Source organism: Protopterus annectens, chromosome 3.part0 (genome assembly GCF_019279795.1).
Source record: "Protopterus annectens isolate FY-2018-M chromosome 3.part0, PAN1.0, whole genome shotgun sequence".
NCBI classification, from domain to species: domain Eukaryota; kingdom Metazoa; phylum Chordata; order Ceratodontiformes; family Protopteridae; genus Protopterus; species Protopterus annectens.
In genome coordinates this window covers 1528483560-1528495674 of record NC_056731.1, presented here as the reverse complement: position 1 = coordinate 1528495674, position 12115 = coordinate 1528483560, and the positions used below count along the sequence as shown (strand labels likewise).

At 43.1% G+C, this 12115-nt stretch overlaps 1 protein-coding gene across 1 annotated transcript in view; it reads left to right on the top strand.

The window, feature by feature from the left end:
- Positions 1-1756: 1756 nt before the first annotated feature.
- LPIN2 (lipin 2) overlaps positions 1757-12115 on the top strand; it is a 1688564-nt gene continuing 1678205 nt past the window's right edge. The window contains exons 1-2 of the mRNA XM_044065902.1: positions 1757-1762; positions 1972-2067. Of these exons, the coding sequence (XP_043921837.1) occupies positions 1757-1762; positions 1972-2067 (102 nt within the window). The remainder of the gene's footprint in view (positions 1763-1971; positions 2068-12115) is intronic.

The window sequence follows — 12115 nt, the reverse complement described above, 5'->3', positions numbered from 1 at the left end:
CAAAAATACTTTTTAAATGCTTTGAACTTTGCCAGAAAACAGCAGCTATCAGTCACTTTCAAGTGCCGTTTATCAAGTGCTAGAACTTTTTTGCCCGGGTGGCATTGGATGCGGCGGAAACACTTCTAAGTCATTGTCTAGGATGCCAAGCTTTGAGTTCTGTGGAAAAATGCTTGTATGACATCATATCCTTTCTACCTTAAAAGTACAGTTAAGAAACTAGCTTGATGGTAATATTACCATTATGAAGCAAATGAACTTAAATAGCCACTTAAACCAAAAATAGTTACACATCTTTAGCTTGTTAGGAAGTTAAGAACTCGCACCCAGCAATGTTTGAAGGTAGCACTCCATAATGCTACTCCTATCTTAGCTGACAAATTCAGAGGAAGTTTTTTTCTGCCACAGTTCTAACTATTCCTCTGTTTCTACAGCCCCGGCCACACCCTAAAACTATATGGAACAAGTTCCCTCAGCCATCTCTAAAGCTAAGAGCACCTCCTTCTGTTTTGGGCAAAATATTAAAACATCTGAACCCTTGTTTTAATCTGTTTAATCTAAGTCTCTCCACAGGTTACATTTCTGAAGTTTGGAAAACTGTCATGTCATTTTCAAGGGTGGCCCAGTCATGGATCATGGCAGCTATAAACCTTCTAGTCTGTCTAACGTCTTATGTAAGTTTATGGAATGTATTATCTTGGAGATCATTAATCTGGACATGGAAAATACCTTAACCCTTTTGCCTCATCCATTTTGGCTGTGCCAAAGGTATAGGTCCTGCATCTTCATCCTCAATTTATTTGATAAAGGTCACTGAAGCAGTCCATCATGGTTATGAAGTATTTACATCACATCTGGAATTGGCCAGGGCCTTTGATATATCAATCTAGTAAATCCAAGTATAAATATGTATGTTGTATGATGAATAGCTATTTGGCTGTCTAACAAAACCCAGTGGTCTGAGTCACAGATGCCACTTCTGAAAGAAAAAGTTGCCTATATTGTACCATAGGCCCAATGTTGGGCCATCTTCTCTTTGGCAAGCCAACACTCCTGGCCTATGGTTATCCAAGTTTGCAGATGACTGTAAATTGGATGGTTGGTTGTTCCATTCATTCAAAATTGCACTGGCATTAGTTAGACTAACAGTGATCTCAAACTAAACATGGAAAAAATGTACACTTCATCTAGGAAGACAAATCATGTCTGCATCGTACTGTATAGGCAGCACACGCATACAGTCAGACACTCGTAAGGATCTAAGCATACTCATTGATGATGCTTTATCCTTTTACCATCATGTCTCTATAGTAGCACAGCAAGTCTTGTTTCTGGTTTATGTAATTTCAAAAGGCATCTCTGCCAGGTACAAACAAGTCTGAAGTCTTGTATACTTGTCTGTCATTATTCTCATTATTGACTGTAACGCCCATTTTGGCATGTATTTATCTAAATGTATCGCTCAGATTCCTACTTGAAAAGATCAATGGTCTCAAGACTCTTATTGGGACCGATTGGCAACCCTTTCTCTGTACTTGTTTTATAGAATCTTTCTTGGTGGTCTGTATCTAGAGCTTTTCAGGCCTTGAAGCTCCAAACCTATTCTCTATAAAAATGGTTCCCCATAAACGCAGCTAGACCTTAATCAGCAGGTAATATGCATATGCATTAGTGTGATAAATTCATATCTCAGTATATCCCTACATCTGAAAGAAACTTCCACTGCATGTCAAGCAGAGTAAACACCCTTGCCACAATGAAGGTAAATCTAAATAGATAAATGGATGAGCAGCCTCAGTTCTCCCTTTTCTATTTTATTGTATTTCTCGAGACTGGTGAACTTTAGAATGTTTTTTTGGCTAGGCTTTAATAGTTTGTAGTCTGATTGCCTGGTGTAGTAGCTAAAAAGAATTGTATAGTGACGTACTGTTGTAAAATGTAGTATAGTAACATGCTTAAAATCTTTTACAGATTGACATTGAAATTAATGGAGAACCTGTGGATCTTCATATGAAGTTGGGAGACAATGGCGAAGCCTTCTTTGTACAGCCAGCAGAACAAGAAGAGGTACTTTTTCATAAATACCCAGTGTGCTTTAGGAAAAGTTACTCTACTTTGTAGACCATCAGTATGATCTCTTTTACTGTTACACTGTATACGTTATCTCCTCTATGGAGGATTAATATATCTGGATATATTAATGTTTGTGTTTGCCTATTTTGTGTTCTTTCTAATCAGAGTTCATCATTTCCCTTATCCCTGCAAAGGCTTATTCAGGTCTGTCAAGTGCATTCTGTGAAACCTTTTTGTACAGGAGGCAGTGGTAGATGACCATTGTTACTAGTCATCTTCATTTTTTCTTGCCACTGTCAATGCTCCACTTCCTCTCTCAGTACTAAAGGAGATAACTTGTTAAAATTTGATGTACTGATCTTACTGTCGTACTACTCCAGCTGACCGTGGTGGTAATTTGGTATTATAGCAGTATTTCCAATACTTTATGAAAGCCTCTGTGCCTTTGCATCCCCTGATAATACTACCTCCAAGGTTGTACCAATTTGGAGAAAAGAATATTATATATTTTTTTTGTCCAAGTTGGTGTATCATTGGCAGTAGTATGTAGAGATTAAGAGTACTGGGACAGATCTCCCCATATCAGAGAGTCAATTCTGCACAACTGGTAACGGTTAAATGTATTGTGACAGTCTTTTAAACAGTGAATTTGAAGTTTGTTTCTTTCGGCTTTTCCCAGTTAGGGGTCGCCACAGCGGAACTCTGGTCCGCTAATGATTGGTAGTTGATTTTTACGTACCGGGTTACCAGCCCTGGCGCACAACCTTTAACGAAGGCACGCCCAGTTCACGTATGCCTCCACACAGAAGACGCTCTAGCTGAGAATCGAACGGGACAATGTTTTGCTATGAGGCGACAATGCTACCGCAGCACCACCACAGCAGTCTCAAACAGTGAATTTGAACAGTGAATTTGAAGTACTTGACTTAATTTGATCTTCAACCTGTGGATATTCAGATCCAAATCACTAGCATCAGATCCAAGCTCATCCCTTTACCCGTAATGCTCCACTGTCTCCTTCCTTCCCTCCGATCTCGTTTGCCTCTAGAAAGCTACGCATCATGCTCTCCAGACCTCTCAACCAATCGGGGACAAATTTGAGCAGAATCAGGGAAAAGTCAAGAAAAAATCCGGGACAATCAGGGACACTTTTAAAATATTAGTGCTATTAAGTTGAAACTTTGAGCGAATCAGAGCATATGAATTAATGCACCTTTTCTGAAGTAAAAGAAGTGTATAACTCTTAATAATTCTCATTATTCATTAAGTGTAATTCACCACCTTTCTGCCCAAAGTCACTAATTTTAGGAGGGATTCAGAGGGACAGAGCTAAAATTTGAGTCAAAATCAGGGACGTCCCTGAAAATTAGGGACAGTTGAGAAGTATGGTGCTCTGAGCCCCAGGCTGTATTTTGGTAAGTGACTATTTTTGTGGGTAGTTTAGGCTAAATTTATTTCCCATCCTTCTCTTTTCACCTCCCCATACTGTGTTTGTCCATCGAATTAAAAAAAAAAAAAATAGTTTGTTGCAGTTAGCATAGTTACCGTTTGGTCTCCTGCTCCCTCTCCTTTAGAGTGTCTGTCTGTGCGTCTGTCTGTCTCTCTGTGCATGCGTCTGTCTGTCTGTGCGTCTCTCTGTGCATGTTGCTTGGGGTGGTTGTTTTCCCTAGTATGGCTGAGACCTCCAAGCCACTGTTCGTCCAGGTTCTCCCCAGAGCCGTAGGTATCTAGGCCCCCATCTGGAGGTTCCCCTCATCGGCACTTCTGGACGGTGTCTGGATTCTTTGTCTAGGTTAACCTGTTGTTTTAGGGAGGCAGCGATGGACAAGATGATGCAGAAGTTCACCCACAGCCAGATCCAGATGGGAGTCTTGCCAGCGCCCACTCCCTCTGGAGCGGGGTGCTCGCAGCCCTTCTTCACCCCCATAACTCCTTCTCTGGTCCAACCATCTGTTTTGGAGTCTTTGGCTCCGAGGACCCTCTGGGTTGGGGGGGTTGGCGCCGATGGTACCTTGTATCTCGCCGCTGACCATTACCTTCAGTGTGTCAGATCCGAGCTCTTGGAGACGTAGTCTGGGCATCGGATCCAAGGGGCACTGTCAGTTTCGAGCCTTTTGAAGCACAATATCCCTCTTGGCACCTCTCCCTTGCTTATTTCTCAGGAAGTGCGCTCTCTCAGCTTTTGACATGGTGGAGAGGGTTCTCGAGTGCGTCAAGACCCCTAACCATCTTGTCTTTGGACTCCACCCCGACTTCCTCAGCTCTGGGTTCAGCCCTGACATTCCTGTCCTCTCAGAGACAGCCCACGCTCGCTGTGCCTCAGGGAACTCCCATTCGAGAGCAGCAAGAAGCTTGCGAGTCCCACTGAGGAGGCTCCTTGCAAGCGGATGTGCAAAAGGAAGCCCATGGACTCCTCTCCAGCATCCCTCATGGACGACACCAACTTGGAGGAAGGGGAAGGTTCCCCCTGGTCACCCCTTGAAGATGTCTCCTCTGGAGACATCATGGAAGTCCTTCACCAAAGGGGGGGGTGGTCTGCCCAAAAAACAACTGCAGAGGAGTTGGTGTTCCTAGAGACGTTCGGCACAGGCCCATCTACCTCCTTGGGTGTTCCATCCCGCGGACCCACTTGTGAAACTAATAACATCTCAGGCATGGAAGGAACTGGACACTGTGGAGCTTATTCCCAAACGTCCAGATAAAATATTCAGTCCCCCATCAGACAGGACTAGATGGAGTAAGGTGTCCCCAGCAGACGCTATGATGGTGGCACCTGCCACAAAGAAAGCTTGCACAGGAGAGCTCTACGGTCCATCCTCTTGACCAGGAGTCGAGGACTGTGGACCATTTGGGGAAGCGGGTGTATGCTTCAACAACCTTTACGATAAGGGAGCTGAACCATATGGCACATGTCATCCGACTGCAGCGTGACCTGGTCAGTGAAGTCACTGGGTCACCCCCGGAGTCCATGTCTGTGGGGGGCAAGGAAGTTCTCTGCACGAATGGCCACTCTTAATGCTGCAGCCAATACAGCCATGTGCCTCCTTTCCCATGCCATGGAGGGAGCTGCTAGGGTGGCCTGGTCCAGCGTTTCCATGAGGTGTCACGCCTGGCTCCGGCTGTGTCAATTCTTAGAACCCTTCAAGGCATCATTTGCTAATGCCCCTATGATGGTTCTTCCCTGTTTGTGTAGTCTGGTCCAGCGCGAGAAGGATGGGAAGTCCTGGTCTGCCTTTGGGATCCACTCCCCCCTCCCGCCCAAAGATCCTTCTCCAGGAATCAGCGAGGGGCAAAGAAGATGTGGTTCTGAAAATCTCCGTTCTCCTGGGTCACTCAGGACTCCTCTTTCCCCAGAGGCAGGGGGGTTATGATAGATGCTGGCCCAGAGGCAGAGGGGGTCCGAGAACTGTTCTCGGACAGGCCCATGCAGCAGCCTTGAGGGGCTTGCCCGACTGTTCTTCTCTGGAGGCAATCGAGGGTCGCCTTTTGCTACACCCAACAGAGTAGGAGTCCATAATAGACCGTTGGGTGTTGCAAATCATATCCAGAGGTTATTGCATCCCTTTCGTAGAGCCACCCCTCCCACCAAAACACCTCCCAGGTGTTCCACCCACGCAAAGTGGGGTAGCAGCACTGGAAATAAACAAGCTGCTAAGAAAATGAGTCATCCAAACCCCCCCCCCCCGAATCAGTCCAGATTGGGCATTTATTTTTTTTTTTAGTGCCAAAGACTGGAGAGCCAAGGCCCATTCTGGATCTTTCCACTTTGAACCTATCTGTAGCCGAGGAAAATTTTCGGATGGTCACCTTTCAGTCCATCCTATTCTTACCTGCAGGGAAAAGGTTGGATGTGCTCAATCGACTTCCAGGACACGTACTATCATATCAAAATGAACAGGTGCTCCCTCAGGTTTCTCCATTTCTGTCTGGGGGCCAGTCATCAGTTCAGAGGCCTCTCCTTTGGTCTCACTACAGCCCCCAGTGTGTTTACCAAAGTGATGGCAGTAGTAGTGGCTCAACTGAGACTTCAGGGAATTCAGGTCTTTCCTTACCTGGACAATTGGCTCCTTCCTGCCCCCACCAAGCGTCTGCTGTGCCAAGCTGGGGACTATATCCTGGTATTAGCAAACAAGTCTGGGCATTATTATAAACTTCAGCAAATCATCACTAACTCCAGTCCAGACTCTAGATTTCATAGGAGCTCAGTTGGACACCATACAAATGGAGGTGTACAAAAGGGTACACAATTTAAGACTTCATGTTTCTTGCATTCTCCAGGCTCATCTTCCTTCAGTGGAAACTGTTTGGCGAGGTCTGGGTTCCATGGCAGCCACAATCAATCTTCTACCCTTTGCATGACTTCATATGTGAGTTCTCTAGAGGCACTAGCAGTTCAGTGGTCTGTACTAGATCTACCCTTGTCCCATCCAGTTCAGATGTCCAGGGGTCGCATAGAGTTTCTTCTCTGTTGGATTTTCTCCCTGGACCTCATCAAGGAACGTCCCTTTGTTCTGTCCTTTCCTACAACCACAGTGACCACGAATGCTTCCCAGCTAGGGTGGGGGGGGGGGGGACATTACTCTGGAAGAGCTGTTCAAAGCACGTGGTCCCCTTCCGAGATCAATTTGTATATCAGCATCCTGGAGATGAGGGCGGTTCTTCTAGCATTGCCGGTCCTTCACACCCATCTTCCTCTAGGGACTATTGCTATTCAGTCAGACTACATGTCAGTAGTCGTATAGCAGCAAACAGGGCATAACCAGATCTTTACCCCCTTTGTCGTGAGGCCATGAGAGTGTGGGAATGGGTGATTTTCCACCGGCTGCTTTCAATGCACATTCTGGGAGGTCCAACATTCTGTCGGACAGGCTCAGCAGGACTATTCTGATGCCTTACGAGTGGTCTCTGAATCCTTCAGTAGCAGAACAGATATTCCTCAAGTGGGGTCAGCCTTGCTGCAATCTCTTTTGCATCTCCTTCCAACACGAAATGCAGCGAGTTCTTCACTCTGAACTTCCCTCGGGGGGAAGTCCCCAGAGATGCACTGGTTCATGCTTGGCCTCCTGGTCTGTTTGTTTGCCCCCCATTACCTCTCATTCCAAAGTTTCTTCAGAAAGCTCGCAGGTTGAGGAGCACAGTAATCCTTATTGCCCCATTCTGGCCTCTTCAAGTCTGGTTCCCCTCCCTTTGGTCTCACCTGTCAGTTCCACCATGGATCTTGGATCTGGTTCTGGATCTCATTTCGCATCCCTCAGGGATTCCTCACCCAGACCTGGACAGTTTGAAACTCACTGCTTGGCTGCTCCAGTTCCATTAATGATTAGGACTCTCATTTTATCTTCTCTGGTTAAAACCATTTTGGTGGCAAGTTCACAAGTCTTCCTCCAGGAAAATTTATTGCAGCAAGTGGAAAAGGTTCTCTATATGGGCCTTTCAATGGGACCTTGATCCATTCACGACTCTGGTTTTGGCTGTTTTGGAATTTCTAGCAAGTATCTTTTACCAAGGTACTAGTTCCTCTACCGTTAAAGTCCAACTGGCTGCCATCTCTAATATGGGGGGAACATAGCTTCCCTAGCTTCTTCCAGACTTTGCAAGACCTTCCTTAAAGGTACCTTTCTTTTAAGACCCCCTGTGAAAGATCCTACATCTCCTTTGGACCTTACCTTTGTACTTCAGGCTCTAGTCTCTCCCCCTTTGAGCCCATGGCATCAGTAGATTGAGTTCCTATCTTGCAAAACTGCTTTTTAGGTAGTTATCACTACTGCTTGAAGGGTATCGGAACCTCAGGCATTGTCTATTAATTTTTTTATTTTTTTTATTTTATGTTTGTTTACTGGGCTGGTCCAGCTGGATATATGTCCATTTTCAGCAGAGGCCCGGGGAGAAAAGCTCCAGATACAGACATTAATATCAGACTTTACAAATTTAGTTAATTGAGAAAAAATATACAATAGTATTAGCATTAGCATGTTCTTACAGAAGCAACAATTAGAAATTAATTGCAGACTAAGGGGTATACAAATTACGTATGACAATAGAAAAGATTTAGTGTAAGATTTGTTTCAAGGAGAATAGAGTACTAGTAACACATTGAAAGATAGTCAGGGTTAGTGCAGGGGCAGAGCCAGTGAGCTTTGAGGTGAGTTCTGAGTTGGGATTTAAAGTTCGTTACATGGTTTTTCATAAGGACAGGTTTTCCCTGTGTACTAATCCTTCCTTTCTTCCCAAGGTGGCTTCAGAAGCCAGTATTAATCAAACTATCAATCTTCCTGTTTTCTTTCCAAATTTCCAGAATGGGGGCGAATACAAATTATACACTTGCTGGAAGTGCACAAACAACTGAGGCTTTATTTACACAGAACAATATCCTTTTGTAAATCTGATCTGTTATTTGTATCCTATTCGAAACCTTTTCTGGGTAAGCCAATTTCTGAAGTGACCATTGCACGCTGGATTTCCCAATGCATCATTCGAGGATATTCTGCTAAGAGGCATTTCTCCTCAGTGTCAGGTGAAAGCCCACTCCACTACGTCCATGGCTACCTCAGTGGCTTTTTGGTCTAGGGTGTGTTGCTGGATGACATTTGTTCTGCAACTACTTGGTCTTCATCTCATACCTCATTACAAGTTAGACATTGTATCCAGGAGTAGGGCATCCTTTGGCTCTGCGGTGCTTTGGAATATCCTTCCATTAGGGCCAACCAGGTGTTGATAGCTGGGGACTCTGTTCCACAGGTTGAAGACCAAATGAAGTCAACTACTTCAGATAAGTTATGTACTCACCATAATGTTCCATCTGAGTAGTTGTACTTCATTTGTCTTCAACCACCCCCCCTCCTTCCCCCTGACCTTGTCACTATTATTCTAACCTTGTATATTTGGGAGAAGAGTACTCTAGTGGCTCTCCTGGTTTATGCTTGGCTTAGTTATTGGGAGCCATTAGTGGTAAAGTCAGATTGGGTTGGGTTTGTGTTTTCTTGAGCAGCAAACTCTATATCTGAGGGAAAGGAGGAGACTGGAACATTATGGGTAAGGGGAGGAGCTTGGAGCTCGGCTCAGATGCTAGTGATGCGGCTGTCTCTGATTAGATTCAGAACCGAATACCCAAAGGTTGAAGATTAAGTAGAACTACTCAGATGGAACATTATGGTGAGTACATAACTTTTTAAAATTCTGTGTAATCTGGTTTCAGTATATTTAACTGTAGTAAACCAAAGTAGTCTTACGGCAGAGTAATTTTAATTGTATAATGACTCACTATTGGCGGTTTCTTTTGTAGGGCTTTTGAACTCTTCAGTAATGGAGTATGAGTTATTTTGGCATCACAGTAAGAGAGGTGAATTGCAGGTGCCTATGAAACAGTTTTATTATCTGTTATTTTAAAATCAATGTGAAACGAGTTTAAAGATGTCTTATTACTCAGGTCATCAGCAGATAATTATCTGGTTATTGCAGTAGTCTATTACCCCACACCTTCCCATTAAAATGTATGAGAAGCCTAATCTGGAGGCGAGAGGTCATGCCACACTTAATAACTAAACTTTGTTCTTTTCCAGCAATCTATAGTCATTTAACAAACTTAATGAGAGCCGCAGGCATTCCAGGCTTCAGGGGCTATTTTTTTTTTCTTGCAAGTTTTTTTCAGACTAGTAGGAAACCGGAGATAATTCTGGCTAGTGAGCAACAGTACACACTGCACGCAATGCAATTAAGTATTTTTTTCTTTGCTATCGCAGTTAGAGTGGTATATGCAGCAGCAAATCTAACTTTTAATGCTGTGGCCATTTTTTAATGCATTTTTTGGCAAACTAACATTGCAGATGATTGACAGAACTGGCTGGGTGGGTGTCCTGGATAAAATCAAATGGCAGTTAATCATCGCTATGTCTTGGTAGAGGTGTGGGGACATTCTATAGTGTCTGAGAACTAAGACATGAAACTAAGGTGGTCATTTGTTTCTTTGACAGGTTGTGATAAATTAGAGATATATGTACTATCTTTGGGGGCAGTGGAAGCAGGATATTTGTGAAAATCTAGAGCAGTTTTGGCCTGGCTTGACTAGGAGCAGTGTGTTTGTCCAGGAGCAGCAAGTTGAAATTCACTACTGAAGGCACTATGCCCTTCTCTTTCTTCTTGTGTCATGAAAAGCAGTAATTGATGCTGCTAGTTTGAAGATTATGTATGCCTGAGAGCAGTGGGTTGAAATCACAAACCAACATCAAAGGTGTAAACTGAAGGAAGCTGTATTTTCAGGTTAAATGCAAGGTGGAATATGCAGTACATAAAAGCACTAGATAGCTATTTGATACCGGTTACAGCTACAGTAAACTGGAGTACTTTGTTGCAGCCATTATGTCTCTTTATTTTCTTGTCAGTGAGATACAGCAAGTATACAAAATGTGGCTGCCATGTTATGGGGAGGTGAAATATGGAAACAAAGGGCAGTTATATAGGATGACTTATGAATGATTGTTGATGTTATTTGTTGGGAGACAGTATTTGTGTGAGCAGCATGGTCTTTATTTGTATGTGATGTCTTCACATTTAAAGATGGTATAACGTCTCAGAAGGGACCCATTTACTGAGATAGTGTGTGCACAAAAGGAGCAGAAGCCATATTACATGGGACTATATTAGAACAACGAATAATTAAAATGTCTAATGCTCTAAAGAGCGAAAATGCCAGACCTCAAACTAGTTATTGTGGGGGGGCTACACCCCCCCAACTAAATATATATGCCAACTCCGAGATCGCACTACATTGAGGAAAGAGCAACTATTCCAATCTTCACTGTACCACAACTTCGCAAAAAACACTTTGATTTCCGGCATTTTCACTCTTTAGAGCATTCGACATTTTAATTATTCATTCTATTATAGACCCTATTATATTTCTATAAGTGCTATGAAGACAACCCATGTTTTGGCTTTTCTGTTATTTCATAATTATAATTTCAAAGCCTTCCTAATACAGATGTCTTCATATTCATTTCATAATAACATACAAATCATTGCTTTCTCTCAGAGAAAGTGAGTATGTAATGCATAAAGAACATAAGAATAAACTTTATTTGCTTTTTTTTATGGAAATTGTTTTCTAGTATTTGATGTGTTATTACATAAAAAGGGAGGAGGAGTATTTTTGGGAAGTGGAATGTCATTCAGAAACTTATGACCTATAACTGCAGCCTGACTGCATTTTATAATTAAATATCCGGATTTGTTGTCTGAAAAGATTACTAGAAAATGTTAGATTGTTCAGAGAGAACCTTTTTATTGATCGCATACTTCCTAACTGTCCATATCTTTGCAGAATGTCTAGATTTTTGCCTCACATTTTCGGTATGTTTCTCATCCTTTGTAAATCATTGAGGGTTGAAGTCAGAAAATGTCTGACATTTGAATTTCAGACTTCATACTTTTAGTAAATTCATTCTAATGCAAAACCTGTTTTTTTCAACTTTCTAAATTTGTAAGAACAATATTTAAAAAGTGTCCCTATTTTTGGGCCTTTGTCCCCTATTTATGGCTTTGTCGAGGTTTTTTGTTCTAAGAGGCTGTATATGTCCAATAGACTTTGCCAGGCTACCGAACTGGATTGTATACATAGTTTTCAGAAGGCTTGTGTTTGGCATTGCATAAAGTTTTTTGTTTGGGGACTGTCTGACCTGTGCTCGCAATTTGGTGAAGATTGTACCCGTGGTAGTGGTGCTGCGGTAGCGTTGTCGCCTCACAGCAAGACGTTGTCCCGTTCGATTCTCAGCTAGAGCGTCTTCTGTGTGGAGGCATGCGTGAATGGGCGTGCCTTCGTTGAAGGTTGTGCGTCAGGGCTGGTAACTCTGCACATAAAAATCCACTACCAAACATTAGCGGACCGGTGTTCCGCTGTGGCGACCCCTAACCGGGATAAGCCAAAAGACACAACAACAAAATGACTACAATGTGTGCAGTAAGTTGTCTTGATGAAAAGAAGTAAAAAAAAAAAAAAAAAAAATGAAACCAGGAAACTATTGTCAGTTGAAAAAAAATGCTGTTCTTT